This window comes from Cylas formicarius, unplaced genomic scaffold (genome assembly GCF_029955315.1).
Source record: "Cylas formicarius isolate icCylForm1 unplaced genomic scaffold, icCylForm1.1 PGA_scaffold_10__41_contigs__length_53128322, whole genome shotgun sequence".
NCBI lineage: Eukaryota > Metazoa > Arthropoda > Insecta > Coleoptera > Brentidae > Cylas > Cylas formicarius.
Window position 1 is genome coordinate 30,130,528 of NW_026844214.1, and position 18,325 is coordinate 30,148,852.

The 18,325-nt window shown below is 30.3% G+C and overlaps 1 protein-coding gene across 4 annotated transcripts in view; it reads left to right on the forward strand.

The window, feature by feature from the left end:
- LOC132708437 (serine/threonine-protein kinase D3) overlaps positions 1-8,189 on the forward strand; it is a 30,412-nt gene extending 22,223 nt beyond the window's left edge. For 3 of the 4 annotated variants that reach the window (XM_060680803.1, XM_060680801.1, XM_060680800.1), the window contains exon 17: positions 3,121-4,985. In XM_060680803.1, the coding sequence (XP_060536786.1) occupies positions 3,121-3,139 (19 nt within the window). In that variant the 3' untranslated portion in view covers positions 3,140-4,985. Of the gene's footprint in view, positions 1-3,120; positions 4,986-5,035 lie in introns of those variants that run through there. The other variant, XM_060680802.1, reaches the window with a different exon arrangement.
- Positions 8,190-18,325: the final 10,136 nt, after the last annotated feature.

Here is an 18,325-nt window from a genome sequence, read left to right on the forward strand (position 1 = left end):
TGTACAAAATTAAGTTATTGATGGTTGAATTTCATAGTGATGAATTCCTCTTTGCATTACTATTTAAAAATAATAATTGTAACAACATACAAGAAACTAACTCTTTGTTGGTACTTGCGATGGTTAAAATAGGATAAATAACATGTGCCTATATTTTTACTTATTAATATGCCACAAGGCTGAAACATTTTTGTTAGAATATTTAGTTATCATTATTAATTTTTTTTCTTTTATTTTACTGTACATTAAAAAAATATCCTCCCATATAAATATCACACGAGAAAACATTGTCTATTGTTGTTTTCTTTCTTTGGTTGGTACGCCCATATAGCTATTTGATAATATAGTGGCCAGTATGGTAAATATTTGATCTGCTTTGGTCAGCTATAATGATTTCGTTGAGATGGGCATGATCTGCACATGCCAATTTGTACATAGTTCCACTCACTTAATTTGTTTTTCCCTAAACCTTCAACGGGATCTGGCCATATTTTAAGAAAATGCTGCCGTTAAAATGCCGCATATAAAACTGAAAATTGTTGAACTGTCAGCGGCCAGGTTGATTGTTAAATGCTGCAAGGTCTTATTGTGGCTTAAAAAAATCCTGTATTAGCGACCTATGCAAGGCCCCCATATATCTAGTGGCGAAGTGGGTACTTCACTATCTGTCTTTGACACTTTTGAGACTTTTGAAATAAATTATGCGGTCCACGGGTAATTACCGTTCTAATTTAGTACCAACAACTCGTCTTCAGGGATGAGCTAATTTTAATAAAGTGATTAAAATCACGATTTAAATCAAACTCTTATTCTTTAAAATATTTTTTTGTTGAGACCAACACAAAAAGTACAACGTAAAAAATATCACAAATAAAAAGTAAAACACAACTTTTTATAAGACAAATAACACAATAATATACACTTTGTGCTTCTGCATTTTCGTTGTGTAGTTTGAACAGAAATTCTAATTTTCTTCGTTTTTCTATCCCCATTCTGTTCCTTATATCGGAGTGTACAAAACCAAAAGTGCTGAAAAGTACTACTGACGCTGCGGAAGCTGATGTCCATTTACGTTTTTTATTCTTTTTTAAATGAACAACTGCGGGCATTCAACTTTATTACTAATGGCAAAAGTCCATTATTAATTCTTTCGAAAGTAAGATCTTTTCTTCCAGTATTAACTCATATTTTTGCTTTTGAGGGTTCAACGTATAGGCTATAAAATGATATGACGTGAGTGGCTGCTTACATCGATCCTGAATTCTTTGTATTTTTTCACTGCTCTACAGCATCTGAGATAGTAGCGTTTCAAGAACAATTGATATTTTAAGCCCAATATTTGACACCTTTTGGTAAATGGTCGAATCATTTTAGTTTTTGTTTACTTCACAGATTATTAATAATGAGTGACTGAGTGACGTACATCTTTAAACAGTCAGCAACGCTATTCCATCGCACATGAATTGGAATGACTAAAGCGTTGCCTCCTTCTTGACTGAATTTCGCTCGAGCTAAATCGTTATCGCGAAAATACTTAACAATTTGGACTACATGTTCTTTGACGTCGGGTATTTGTAAGTCTGTACAGTAAATTCAAAATATGTGCAGAGCAGCCATAAGTTATAACTTTTGAGTACGTCTTTTTGCTGCATTATCTGTCACAAAAGATTTTACCTCTGTTGTGATTTACATGAAGAAATTAGAACACAAACTAGTTCAGTCAAATATTGTGAAGTATGAAGTTTTCCCGAAGTATCAATAGTTTCGTAAAGAAGCGCTCGTCCATCTTTAGTTGTTATTATTATATTATGTTATATAACTGGCTCATTGTGGACGTTTCATCACCCGTCAATGGACATATTCACATATCCTGAGGGAGACGAAAAACATTGTGCATTTTCCTCCTCATAGATATCATCTAAAAGGCTTGATGATAACGTTTTTCTTGATGGCGGCGTATAACCAGGTGCCTTTGCCTTTGCTAGTTATTTCTCAATCATTTCTTTTTCAACTGTTGATGTTTGCATTACGAAACTACTCAAGTTAGGCTAATTTTCAGTTTTTTTTATTTTTCTTGATTTGGACTTTGCGGAGATTTCCAAAGGCTTGACAAATCTGTCGTGAGTGTCAGGGAACTCGAGGCAGACGATGTAATAGCAAGATCTACTAAACCAAATACGCTCTCAATTTTCTTTTAAAAAATTAGTAAAGGGATTGGATTTATTGGATTAAATTTATTTATTTTTTTAATACATTGAAAATCGTGTACATTCTTTCCTAAGATAAAGAAATATACAATATGAATACGAAATACTTTTTTATGCATCATTCAAAATAAACATAATAATAACATTAACATTTTTTTTTTGTAAAAATGAAATAAGTAATAATAAAACAAAACATCATTGCTACTTATCTCAAACATCATGGTGTGCTTTAAGTCTTTGAACTATCCCTTGAATGTTTCTTGCAGATTTTACAAATCCAGGTTTATTTGAATCTATCGTTTTAATGTAAAACTGATATATGCCATTTTCTTTTCTTCCAGCCATGTAAATGTTTTCACCTATTGCTTTATTTTCCACTACTTCCACATTTTTGATAAACGATCAACTAAATACACGAGACGTATTCGATAACAATTTATAGATCGGGAAAAAAACAGGTCGCGACAGAATTTTAACTACTTAGTGGAGAATACTTTGGAGTTAATTGGTTTTAATGGTAATTATTGTTGTCAGTTGATTTATAAAGTAGCTCAAAAATTAGAAGCATTGGCATTTAAAAGGTACCACGAGCAATATGTAACTGACAAAGCTTGTATTAGGTCATGTCTGTTTTTCAGTAACATCTGACCTATTAGAAACGAAAGTTGAACCGCGTTTTTATCTGTTGACCGCTCAAATTTGTTTGTTACCTTCGAAGTGTCCGCTATTTGCTGATGATTTTTTTTTTGTTATCTGCATATTGATTCAGCAATGTATTTTCTAATGATACTAATGATACTAACTTGATTAGCGAAATGCTCGCCCAGAAGGTTGTGTAAAGTTGTTTTCATTTTTTGTGTCCCGTTTTCTTATTCTAAACTTTAACTAAAATTAGAATACTTAATCCTTTTAGGTATCGAGCAAAACAATGACGAGATAAGACATGGTTATATAATATGAAGAAGTGTCTAATAGGCATCAAATCTTGAATAGAAGCACGTTGTTTTTTGTTTTACAGATAAGAATTTGGCTGTGACTCATTTTCACAAACGAATTGACCTAAATTTAGTGAAAAGATTGTTTACAGTATATTTCAAAAGGTCATTTTGTTGTAGAAATATGTTTGTCTTTTCTATAGCCATTGTAGGTTACAATTTATATAATACAATTTTTGGAAATTTCACCTGCTGACAGAACAGTGTAACTCATTTTCAGTATTAATATTTTGATTGAGTTACTGAGAGCGAAATGATAAAAACTAAATAGTGCCCCTTTACACATCACATAGTCATATAAACTGTTGTAGAAGTAGTTAACTAAGGTATCGTTTGGAATAATATTTAAGTTTTATGGAGTGGAAATGCCACATTTAAAACAAACTGCGGTTTAGGGTGTCTCTTATATAATTGGTACAAACGAAGCCAAGACGGTTTAATTGTTTATAAGTAATTTATGCAGTCAAAATGTCATTAAGCGGCTTGGTCATTTTTTCAGTTTGCACAAAAGATTATTTGCAGAAACTATTATCTTGATTTTTTTTTTGGTCATCCGTTTGTTATCCAAATCCACCTTAAAATGTAGTTTTATTAAATGTAAATTCGTTTATTATTGACACATATACATATATTAATATCGGCTAACAGTAGAGATGCTAAACATTATATAGTTGATAAAGAGGGTAGAAAGTAAGCATCACTTATCAAAAGCCATTTTCTCGTAAAACGATTACCTAAGCGGCAAAGCTGTTGGAACAAAAAAAAGCAAGCAAACAAACAAACAAAACTAAATTAAAACACAGTTTCTAACAACTTTTAACAGAAGGAGCTTATAAAGGAAAAATCTTTGATACGCCAACAAAATTGTTATTAACTGTATAACACTGCAATTGGTAATGGCGAGGGACTTGCGCATTGTTATTTATTATGTATTGTATCTAATTGAAAGTTATTAATGCGAAATATGCGTGCTTACAGTATTTATTTATCTTTATAACTCGAATGTATTAATAATAGATTTTAAAATATGTTAAGCATTTAGATCTTTATTTAGTAATGTTTTATTTTTTGCATTTATTTATAGATATTTTATTTTTTATATATATTTTTAAAACGCGCAATGAAAGTAGTTAATGTATTAGGCTATTTTTTTTTGCAATACAAGCGCTATTTTGAAAACTGTTATTATTTTTGTCACAGAGGTGTTATTTAGGATTTTTCGCAACTTCTTTAGATTTTTGACTAGAGGAATCCACTGTCGGCTTAAAGCGACTTAAAAAAAATCAATGCAAGTTATAATTTAACCAGTACCATTTATACAGTACAACTGTGACTTTTTGACCTACCTTAAACTTAAATAAGAGAAAGTGAAAGATCGATGATTTTTGTAATATATTGAATTTTTCGTTGAAGATAACGCTTATAAAAAAATACTTGATGTAGGTGTGAGAAAGCGCCAAGCCAGAAAAAGCCAATTTTGCAATTGACAAACTAAGAAGTTTAAAAAGGTCCAATAATGTGAATGTATTTGTAGGTTTTTTCTAACTTGCGAAATAAACTCGTAACAAAAAAAGACAAGTTTAATTTTTATATGGATCCCCATTACCCAACTTTTGAACTTATCCTTATCGTTTATCGTTTCTGAGAAGTATGTTTGTAATCTTTAACAAATGAACGAAAAATTATTTCGTCAAAAATTTATGAAATCTGTTGAAGCTTAAACTGCTATTTTTTGGTATAAACAAGTTTGATTAATTTTTCATAGAGACTTCCACAGGCTACTGTAACATTATTTACAAATCTTCTATATTCCTCCTGTCTCGGTTGTTTCAGCTAAGTTCTGAAGAAGCCAACGGGATGACTGGCGAAACGGCAGCAAGTTTGATTTATAAACATCCAGAAGATTTGTTAAGATTAGAATATATCAAAACAAATACCAAACCTTTAAGGTGACGTAGAAGTTGCCACACGGAGAGAAAACGATAGACTGTAAACAAAGGATGACTGGTTATGAATGTGAGAATAATGTCGGTCTCTGTAGGGTTGTATGTTCGTTTATACGTTTTAATTGAGATTCTTGATAATGAAAAAGCGACAAATTAACAGTATTCGCGAACACGTGTGAATAGTTTAGCCGTCGTTACCAATCTCAGATTAATATGCGAAATCAAAATATTTGTTATTTTTTGTAGGCTGATATTTAGATAATCGTTTATGTGTGCGAGATATTCCTTAATTATTTAAACTAAAGACTGCATTTAATAATTATAAACACTTGCTACGTTGGGAAATGTAAGAATGGACCGAAAGGGACAATTTTCTCATTTCCAGAAGCAGAGACCTTGCGGAAAAAATGGATTCCAGCAATAAAAAGATAATAGTTTGTTCCAATAAAAAAACAACTGAAATAGTTTTTAATATGGGCAGGCAAGTTAAAAAATTTCTAATCTTATTCATTTTATGGTATCTGAGCTTCATTTTCAACCCCATGAAATTGAAAGAGACAGACAGTGTTGATTCAACATGAGAAGTACTAACAGCTCAGTTAAAAAAATTCCCTTGATCAAGACTTTATTTTGTATTTTACCTAGTTGTCTGAGTTATTTATTTAAGCTCCAATGTAGTTAGATTAAAATACCTACTTATGCACTCTGTATAAATTTCTATTCTACATATTATTACTACATTTTAAACATTAAAATAATATAAAGCAATGTGTTTTTTATCCTTTGTCACTGACATTTGATATTAACGCCATACAGCCATTTATATCGTCTTCCTAATGTGAGGACTCATATTTTAGCGTTTCACTGTCTTGTAGTATAGGAGGCGTAGTCGCAACGCGTTCATAACATTTACCAAAGAAATTAGTAGAAATATTTATTTTTCAACAGAACGTCGCGATTGGCATCGAGTCCTCATCTTTGTTATAAAAGTTTCTCGTTTTCAAAGAAAGGGTCACCTTTGTCAAAGGAAATTTCCATTTTAGTAGTCACATTCAATAATTTTTTAATTTGTATCCCAAATTTGTGGGAATCTTGTCAGAAACCAAATAATTAATCTATCACAGTTTTCAAATTTAAATATAACCACCAAAAAAAACTGGCTGTAATTGAAGTTCAACGGTCGACCAAAATCAACCACGCATCGCTGAACAAATCAATTGACAAAAAGCTTTCCTGGTAGACTATGCAACTATGAAATAAAGACGAAGACTTAACCTAATTTACTGTATTTTGCGAAGCGTTTACATTTTCTATTCTAAAATGTTTATGAACTTTATTATTTATTTATCCGAATAGAGCAATTCTATGTGGTAGATGTCAATCAATGGCTATCCAGGCATAATTTCTCTGTTGGATTTAGTGGCGGGAGAAAGTATGTACTGGAGGACATTATAACTGTCCTAACTGTACCTTTCAAGGCTCAGCTTATGACATATTATTACACTTCGAAAATGTACACAAAGGAAGCTTATTAACTTCCTCAGTATTTATTCTAGAATTGGAATGTGAGTCTCATCAAGTACGACTGCACCCAATAAATGATGACTTGTTTTATGTATTTAGGGCACCATCAAAGTATCCAAAAATATTTCAAAATTTTACTTTTTCTTCACTAGATAGGAAATTTAAACAAGGTACCAACATCAAAATTTTACTTTTTCTTCACTAGATAGGAAATTTAAACAAGGTACCAACAAAATTGCCTGCAGTTCAGCTATGGAACCAAATCCAATTGGTTTCAAATTATATATATCTGTTGAAAAATTTCCCAAGAAAATTGTTGTGTACATGTGAATTAGACGTAGAAAATATCATTAATGGTTTGATTTTGCCCAAAGAGCTTAAATAACAGACACAGAAAGACATTCTGAAGTAAAAGAACAAATTGATACTAATAATTATCCAGTTGTTGGTAAGTCTAAGGAGTCAATCCAAGAAAATGTCGAAACATCTACAACCTTAAACGAGGTCATTAAGTCACAAGCTTTCGAGCTAGTAAACACTAACTATAAGCGCACAAGTAAATACAAATATTTCAAACCCAATTAAATATATAGCTTATCAGGCTCTCATTAGAGAAACATATTTTATTGTATAATTCAAGTTACTTTATTGATTAAATTTTGAAAAAAATGTTATACAAGATTTAAGATTTAAACACCTGCATATACTGTAGTTGACAACTCCGTTTTAAGGGAATAACCAGATAAAATTTCCAAAAGATCCATTTAAAGACTAAAGTAATACAGATTTTTTTATCGCCAGTTTTATGAAACAATAATCGAACTATTGTATATCTTTTGATTTTATGCCCAACTAGTAATTTCCCACACTATTTTATTAGTCTCTTATAATCGACCATTTATTTTCCTTCCCTTATCTTCTCACGCTATAAAACAGGAGTTTAAGTAATGGAATGTAATGTAAATATATTTATAATGGTATATATAAAGTCCGTTAGTCTGCATATAGCAGCTCTTAAGGAGCAATTTAAAAAAAACTCTGTGACTACAAATGGAGAGTGTCTTTTATATTTTAATGCTGGTTCAAATTAGTTTAAGAGCGCAAAGTGAATTGTGTATTGTCGTTCTAAGCAAGAGTGAAATTGCACTTTCCGATCGGGCAAAGCCTATCGAAAAATTTACTTTTAATGATTTTTTTCGGGGGAGACGTAATTATTCATCTTGGAATTAATTTTAAAATAAAATTGCTTATATTGTTAATATTTTATATACATATAACATGTACATTATTAAATGGCTTTAAACGCCTCCGTTTCTTCCCTCAGTACTTGTTTCTTGATATTTCTTAACATGATTTAGAGTGTATATGCCTAAGCCTTATACCATCCTTTCGCTGCACCTGTTGATCTATTTCGACACACGCCCCTAGCTTTCACTATAACATCAGATTTAATCTTGAAGCCAAGAACCCTTCAGATAGAGTGGATGCGTGTGGGGTAAGCCCCAAAAATATAATGCCCGTGGCAAGTTGTAGTGAACTTTTTTTATTTAACCTATTATTATTTCCGCAGTAATATAAACAACATTTTACTTACGAGGGTGGTTAGGCAGGAGCGGGGTGAGTGTGTAATCAGAAGGTCTGAATATGTTTATAAACATATTGCATACTACACTTTTCCAATGACTTAAGTTTTTGGGCAAAAAGAACAGTTTCGCAATTTTCAAAAACTTTTATAAGTGAGGCACTTGGTAGTTAGGCAAATTTAAAGCATTGGCATTTATTTTCAACATATTTATATAGTTTTTAATATACAAGATCTAAATTGATAACATGTACATTATTAAATGGCTTTAAACGCCTCCGTTTCTTCCCTCAGTACTTATTTCTTGATATTTCTTAACATGATTTAGTGTATATGCCTAAGCCTTATACCATCCTTTCGCTGCACCTGTTGATCTATTTCGACACACGCCAAGCCAAGCCAAGAACCCTTCAGATAGAGTGAATGCGTGTGGGGTAAGCCCCAAAAAATATAATGCCCGTGGCAAGTTGTAGTGAACTTTTTTTATTTAACCTATTATTATTTCCGCAATAATATAAACAACGTTTTACTTACGAGGGAGGTTAGGCAGGAGCGGGGTGAGTGTGTAATCAGAAGGTCTGAATATGTTTATAAACATATTGCATACTACACTTTTCCAATGACTTAAGTTTTTGGGTACATTTTTGCAACACAGCACGAATATGTTCACTGAATAACGTGAAAGAACTATATAATCTTTGGTGAAGGAGATCAACATCGGATAAAGAATAGCTTATAAATGGATTAAGAAGACAGTGTAGTCAAATCTTATTTTTTTTCCTGCGTGTTCAATCAATATCATACTGTACTGTTTACGGAGGGCTAAACCATAGGAGATACTTCGATAACATGATGTGTGAATAATTTGGCCCAACAGAAAAACAATCAGTTATACTGTACTTTTATATATTTTGAATATTTGCCATACATATTGCTAAAACCTTTTCATATATATATATATATATATATATATATATATATATATATATATATATATATATATATATATATATATATATATATATATATATATATATATATATATATATATATATATATATATATATATATATATATATATATATATATATATATATATATATACATTTAATAAGAACGTTAAAAGTAGAGTTTACAGAGATATATTTCAATGCCCAGAAATCTTTGGTGTTCTTGTTTAAAAATATTATTTAGGGACTGAGGGTAAATAAAAAGGGCTATTCTTAGGGCATAAACTTTGAACAAGTAGAAGTTTAATAACTGGAACAAGAAGTAACAAGTTTAAAGGACATTTAGAATTTCTTTGTTTTTTCATTACTTATTACCATTGAAAGTTTTAAATATTCATAATTATATTCCTTTTAAGGGAAGTTAACAAAAATGAAAATACAAAAAACCTTGATTGGTAAATAATATTCCATTAAATCACTGAAATAGAAATTACATTCAATCACATTTACAAAAAACATTACAATATACACATTTTTGCAAAAAAATGTATTTGATTTTCAAACTTCAACATCAAAATTCAACATCATGTTAATAAGATTCTTATAAGAGTAGTAAAATTAGAAAAGTAAAGTAAAAGATATTTTCAACACTTAACTACATTTTTTAAGAAAAAATATTTAACATTTTATTTTAGAATAAAGTTATTTTTTTATTAAACAAAAAACGTGCATATTGAAGAACTCTTTGAAGTTTGAATTTTTGGGATTTCAGAGACAGCCTGGACGTTCTTAGACATCCAGTCGCAGATGAGAATGCACCAAATAATAAAACAAAAAACAGTTAAAACATTTTCGTTGGCATAAGTCTGTTCTGATAAATTTTCACTTCTGGATGGCAATGTACTAAAAAATTGACGGAATTTTAATAAACCTAATAATTTAGTTCAAGCAAAGAGCATCCTGGGATGTGATGGAAGCAGAAAAAATGCTGCAGTAGTTTCCTCTCTTAATGAATCATACTATCACAAATAATAGTGGGCGATTCAGATCATAACTTTTTAAACATTCAGTTACCAAATTTACTGACCTTCACGACAAAAATATTGCTAAAAATTGTATGCCCTCAAAATATAGTCGCAAAATGGTGAACTTAGTGACATTATTTGTAATGAAACCTTCAAGACATTTTACTCCAGATTACAGTAAAATTGTTTGATGAATTCAATTAATTTTATAAAGTTGTATGAACATCTATGTGTATATATTCCAAAAACATTTACTTTAAATGAAATATGTAGACACGAATATAACTAAGCCAATTTCTATAAATATCTAAAAAATAAAAAGTATAATTTAACTAAATATTTTAATAGATACAAATAAATAACATAACGTAACAATATCAATTTAAACTTGCGATACATAAGTTAATAACTGTAATAAAAAATTTTCTAATCACGAATGACAATTTTATCCACCAATTTAGAATTCCCACGTGAAAATAAAATATTTCCTTTCATTTTAGCGGTAAGACCATTAAGCGGTCAGTTTAAAAGTGAAAAATTAATGTGTTAGTAATTCTTATATCATAGGGTATCGGTACGTACTGCAGAATATTAAGCATAATTGCAACATTAATATAGCAGCATTAGCCGAATTTTAAAGCTATGGTATACAGGGAAGCCATTGATATTGAACATAAATATTGGAATAAATCTGAAACAGAATTATTTTGAAAATTATTTAAAAATCGTCTATAACCGATTTTTTTAGATCGATATTCTAAATGCGATTTAAGGACTCTAATCTCAATCGGGAATAAGTACAAACCAAAACATATCAGTTTTAAATTAACCAACCAAAAGGCCAAACAATATTCTAATATTTTAATAGCAAAATTTTATACAAAATATTAAACTTTACTTTCTTGTTGGAACATTCTATAACATTTTGCTTGCACTCAAGTTGATCCAGATATTCACAAATAGTTCAATAGTTGGGAATTTTATGTGACTTATACATTAAATCCAGGTATTTTTTACTTATTATTGTTGGCAATAAATGTCTAAAATATTCAATCTATTTCCAGTTCATAATTAATTCTATGCCAAACACATCTAATGGAATGAATTATAATATCTTTAAGTCAAAGAGAGAGACGTTGGTGAAACGCAATATTAATGTGTTTACAAGAAAACTTAAAATACCCCATTGCGATAAAAAAGTACAAAAACCCTAATAAATGATGAAAACCAGATAAGCTCACTTGAGCATAGGAATCAATTTCTTAGTTAATTATGTTTGCCTAAATTAAATTATAAAATGCAAGACTAATAATTAGAAGGAGAAATGTAGCTGAATTAATTGTTAACAAAAGTCATTTCAGTTCATACCTTCAACTTTAAAATCATCAAGCAATATTTAACATAAATTATACAGAAATATTTCTAAAAACTCAAAATCTTTTACAGACGGTAAACACAATACTGCTTTGATAACAAGTTGCAAATATGTTTGAAATTTTTAATAAAAATAAGATTGCCACTGAAGGAAAAATTTTGAAAAATATCCGATAAAAAATTAAAGGATGTTAAAATGGTGGACAAATATAGTGCAAAAAGAACAGTTTCGCAATTTTCAAAAACTTTTATAAGTGAGGCACTTGGTAGTTAGGCAAATTTAAAGCATTGGTATTTATTTTCAACATATTTATATAGTTTTTAATATACAAGATCTAAATTGCCAAAATAAATTTTCGCATTATTTAGGATTATGAAACTTGGTGTGACTTGAGAACATTGGAAAATCAAATTGGTGTCAGGTATTTGACTCATGAATCAGATGATGCTAGATGGGAAAAGTAAGTTTTTGAATTTTGATTACATTCAATTAGTTACTTATTTGTAATTTAATATTGCGTCGGGTTACTCTGTAAAAGATAATTTCACAACATTGCGTTTTACTGCAAAAATGCATAAAATCGTAACCAAGAGTGAAAATATTTTTTAATTTTAAAATAATTGTACAAAATTAAGTTATTGATGGTTGAATTTCATAGTGATGAATTCCTCTTTGCATTACTATTTAAAAATAATAATTGTAACAACATACAAGAAACTAACTCTTTGTTGGTACTTGCGATGGTTAAAATAGGATAAATAACATGTGCCTATATTTTTACTTATTAATATGCCACAAGGCTGAAACATTTTTGTTAGAATATTTAGTTATCATTATTAATTTTTTTTCTTTTATTTTACTGTACATTAAAAAAATATCCTCCCATATAAATATCACACGAGAAAACATTGTCTATTGTTGTTTTCTTTCTTTGGTTGGTACGCCCATATAGCTATTTGATAATATAGTGGCCAGTATGGTAAATATTTGATCTGCTTTGGTCAGCTATAATGATTTCGTTGAGATGGGCATGATCTGCACATGCCAATTTGTACATAGTTCCACTCACTTAATTTGTTTTTCCCTAAACCTTCAACGGGATCTGGCCATATTTTAAGAAAATACTGCCGTTAAAATGCCGCATATAAAACTGAAAATTGTTGAACTGTCCGGCCAGGTTGATTGTTAAATGCTGCAAGGTCTTATTGTGGCTTAAAAAAATCCTGTATTAGCGACCTATGCAAGGCCCCCATATATCTAGTGGCGAAGTGGGTACTTCACTATCTGTCTTTGACACTTTTGAGACTTTTGAAATAAATTATGCGGTCCACGGGTAATTACCGTTCTAATTTAGTACCAACAACTCGTCTTCAGGGATGAGCTAATTTTAATAAAGTGATTAAAATCACGATTTAAATCAAACTCTTATTCTTTAAAATATTTTTTTGTTGAGACCAACACAAAAAGTACAACGTAAAAAATATTATCACAAATAAAAAGTAAAACACAACTTTTTATAAGACAAATAACACAATAATATACACTTTGTGCTTCTGCATTTTCGTTGTGTAGTTTGAACAGAAATTCTAATTTTCTTCGTTTTTCTATCCCCATTCTGTTCCTTATATCGGAGTGTACAAAACCAAAAGTGCTGAAAAGTACTACTGACGCTGCGGAAGCTGATGTCCATTTACGTTTTTTATTCTTTTTTAAATGAACAACTGCGGGCATTCAACTTTATTACTAATGGCAAAAGTCCATTATTAATTCTTTCGAAAGTAAGATCTTTTCTTCCAGTATTAACTCATATTTTTGCTTTTGAGGGTTCAACGTATAGGCTATAAAATGATATGACGTGAGTGGCTGCTTACATCGATCCTGAATTCTTTGTATTTTTTCACTGCTCTACAGCATCTGAGATAGTAGCGTTTCAAGAACAATTGATATTTTAAGCCCAATATTTGACACCTTTTGGTAAATGGTCGAATCATTTTAGTTTTTGTTTACTTCACAGATTATTAATAATGAGTGACTGAGTGACGTACATCTTTAAACAGTCAGCAACGCTATTCCATCGCACATGAATTGGAATGACTAAAGCGTTGCCTCCTTCTTGACTGAATTTCGCTCGAGCTAAATCGTTATCGCGAAAATACTTAACAATTTGGACTACATGTTCTTTGACGTCGGGTATTTGTAAGTCTGTACAGTAAATTCAAAATATGTGCAGAGCAGCCATAAGTTATAACTTTTGAGTACGTCTTTTTGCTGCATTATCTGTCACAAAAGATTTTACCTCTGTTGTGATTTACATGAAGAAATTAGAACACAAACTAGTTCAGTCAAATATTGTGAAGTATGAAGTTTTCCCGAAGTATCAATAGTTTCGTAAAGAAGCGCTCGTCCATCTTTAGTTGTTATTATTATATTATGTTATATAACTGGCTCATTGTGGACGTTTCATCACCCGTCAATGGACATATTCACATATCCTGAGGGAGACGAAAAACATTGTGCATTTTCCTCCTCATAGATATCATCTAAAAGGCTTGATGATAACGTTTTTCTTGATGGCGGCGTATAACCAGGTGCCTTTGCCTTTGCTAGTTATTTCTCAATCATTTCTTTTTCAACTGTTGATGTTTGCATTACGAAACTACTCAAGTTAGGCTAATTTTCAGTTTTTTTTATTTTTCTTGATTTGGACTTTGCGGAGATTTCCAAAGGCTTGACAAATCTGTCGTGAGTGTCAGGGAACTCGAGGCAGACGATGTAATAGCAAGATCTACTAAACCAAATACGCTCTCAATTTTCTTTTAAAAAATTAGTAAAGGGATTGGATTTATTGGATTAAATTTATTTATTTTTTTAATACATTGAAAATCGTGTACATTCTTTCCTAAGATAAAGAAATATACAATATGAATACGAAATACTTTTTTATGCATCATTCAAAATAAACATAATAATAACATTAACATTTTTTTTTTGTAAAAATGAAATAAGTAATAATAAAACAAAACATCATTGCTACTTATCTCAAACATCATGGTGTGCTTTAAGTCTTTGAACTATCCCTTGAATTTTTCTTGCAGATTTTACAAATCCAGGTTTATTTGAATCTATCGTTTTAATGTAAAACTGATATATGCCATTTTCTTTTCTTCCAGCCATGTAAATGTTTTCACCTATTGCTTTATTTTCCACTACTTCCACATTTTTGATAAACGATCAACTAAATACACGAGACGTATTCGATAACAATTTATAGATCGGGAAAAAAACAGGTCGCGACAGAATTTTAACTACTTAGTGGAGAATACTTTGGAGTTAATTGGTTTTAATGGTAATTATTGTTGTCAGTTGATTTATAAAGTAGCTCAAAAATTAGAAGCATTGGCATTTAAAAGGTACCACGAGCAATATGTAACTGACAAAGCTTGTATTAGGTCATGTCTGTTTTTCAGTAACATCTGACCTATTAGAAACGAAAGTTGAACCGCGTTTTTATCTGTTGACCGCTCAAATTTGTTTGTTACCTTCGAAGTGTCCGCTATTTGCTGATGATTTTTTTTTTGTTATCTGCATATTGATTCAGCAATGTATTTTCTAATGATACTAATGATACTAACTTGATTAGCGAAATGCTCGCCCAGAAGGTTGTGTAAAGTTGTTTTCATTTTTTGTGTCCCGTTTTCTTATTCTAAACTTTAACTAAAATTAGAATACTTAATCCTTTTAGGTATCGAGCAAAACAATGACGAGATAAGACATGGTTATATAATATGAAGAAGTGTCTAATAGGCATCAAATCTTGAATAGAAGCACGTTGTTTTTTGTTTTACAGATAAGAATTTGGCTGTGACTCATTTTCACAAACGAATTGACCTAAATTTAGTGAAAAGATTGTTTACAGTATATTTCAAAAGGTCATTTTGTTGTAGAAATATGTTTGTCTTTTCTATAGCCATTGTAGGTTACAATTTATATAATACAATTTTTGGAAATTTCACCTGCTGACAGAACAGTGTAACTCATTTTCAGTATTAATATTTTGATTGAGTTACTGAGAGCGAAATGATAAAAACTAAATAGTGCCCCTTTACACATCACATAGTCATATAAACTGTTGTAGAAGTAGTTAACTAAGGTATCGTTTGGAATAATATTTAAGTTTTATGGAGTGGAAATGCCACATTTAAAACAAACTGCGGTTTAGGGTGTCTCTTATATAATTGGTACAAACGAAGCCAAGACGGTTTAATTGTTTATAAGTAATTTATGCAGTCAAAATGTCATTAAGCGGCTTGGTCATTTTTTCAGTTTGCACAAAAGATTATTTGCAGAAACTATTATCTTGATTTTTTTTTTGGTCATACGTTTGTTATCCAAATCCACCTTAAAATGTAGTTTTATTAAATGTAAATTCGTTTATTATTGACACATATACATATATTAATATCGGCTAACAGTAGAGATGCTAAACATTATATAGTTGATAAAGAGGGTAGAAAGTAAGCATCACTTATCAAAAGCCATTTTCTCGTAAAACGATTACCTAAGCGGCAAAGCTGTTGGAACAAAAAAAAGCAAGCAAACAAACAAACAAAACTAAATTAAAACACAGTTTCTAACAACTTTTAACAGAAGGAGCTTATAAAGGAAAAATCTTTGATACGCCAACAAAATTGTTATTAACTGTATAACACTGCAATTGGTAATGGCGAGGGACTTGCGCATTGTTATTTATTATGTATTGTATCTAATTGAAAGTTATTAATGCGAAATATGCGTGCTTACAGTATTTATTTATCTTTATAACTCGAATGTATTAATAATAGATTTTAAAATATGTTAAGCATTTAGATCTTTATTTAGTAATGTTTTATTTTTTGCATTTATTTATAGATATTTTATTTTTTATATATATTTTTAAAACGCGCAATGAAAGTAGTTAATGTATTAGGCTATTTTTTTTTGCAATACAAGCGCTATTTTGAAAACTGTTATTATTTTTGTCACAGAGGTGTTATTTAGGATTTTTCGCAACTTCTTTAGATTTTTGACTAGAGGAATCCACTGTCGGCTTAAAGCGACTTAAAAAAAATCAATGCAAGTTATAATTTAACCAGTACCATTTATACAGTACAACTGTGACTTTTTGACCTACCTTAAACTTAAATAAGAGAAAGTGAAAGATCGATGATTTTTGTAATATATTGAATTTTTCGTTGAAGATAACGCTTATAAAAAAATACTTGATGTAGGTGTGAGAAAGCGCCAAGCCAGAAAAAGCCAATTTTGCAATTGACAAACTAAGAAGTTTAAAAAGGTCCAATAATGTGAATGTATTTGTAGGTTTTTTCTAACTTGCGAAATAAACTCGTAACAAAAAAAGACAAGTTTAATTTTTATATGGATCCCCATTACCCAACTTTTGAACTTATCCTTATCGTTTATCGTTTCTGAGAAGTATGTTTGTAATCTTTAACAAATGAACGAAAAATTATTTCGTCAAAAATTTATGAAATCTGTTGAAGCTTAAACTGCTATTTTTTGGTATAAACAAGTTTGATTAATTTTTCATAGAGACTTCCACAGGCTACTGTAACATTATTTACAAATCTTCTATATTCCTCCTGTCTCGGTTGTTTCAGCTAAGTTCTGAAGAAGCCAACGGGATGACTGGCGAAACGGCAGCAAGTTTGATTTATAAACATCCAGAAGATTTGTTAAGATTAGAATATATCAAAACAAATACCAAACCTTTAAGGTGACGTAGAAGTTGCCACACGGAGAGAAAACGATAGACTGTAAACAAAGGATGACTGGTTATGAATGTGAGAATAATGTCGGTCTCTGTAGGGTTGTATGTTCGTTTATACGTTTTAATTGAGATTCTTGATAATGAAAAAGCGACAAATTAACAGTATTCGCGAACACGTGTGAATAGTTTAGCCGTCGTTACCAATCTCAGATTAATATGCGAAATCAAAATATTTGTTATTTTTTGTAGGCTGATATTTAGATAATCGTTTATGTGTGCGAGATATTCCTTAATTATTTAAACTAAAGACTGCATTTAATAATTATAAACACTTGCTACGTTGGGAAATGTAAGAATGGACCGAAAGGGACAATTTTCTCATTTCCAGAAGCAGAGACCTTGCGGAAAAAATGGATTCCAGCAATAAAAAGATAATAGTTTGTTCCAATAAAAAAACAACTGAAATAGTTTTTAATATGGGCAGGCAAGTTAAAAAATTTCTAATCTTATTCATTTTATGGTATCTGAGCTTCATTTTCAACCCCATGAAATTGAAAGAGACAGACAGTGTTGATTCAACATGAGAAGTACTAACAGCTCAGTTAAAAAAATTCCCTTGATCAAGACTTTATTTTGTATTTTACCTAGTTGTCTGAGTTATTTATTTAAGCTCCAATGTAGTTAGATTAAAATACCTACTTATGCACTCTGTATAAATTTCTATTCTACATATTATTACTACATTTTAAACATTAAAATAATATAAAGCAATGTGTTTTTTATCCTTTGTCACTGACATTTGATATTAACGCCATACAGCCATTTATATCGTCTTCCTAATGTGAGGACTCATATTTTAGCGTTTCACTGTCTTGTAGTATAGGAGGCGTAGTCGCAACGCGTTCATAACATTTACCAAAGAAATTAGTAGAAATATTTATTTTTCAACAGAAC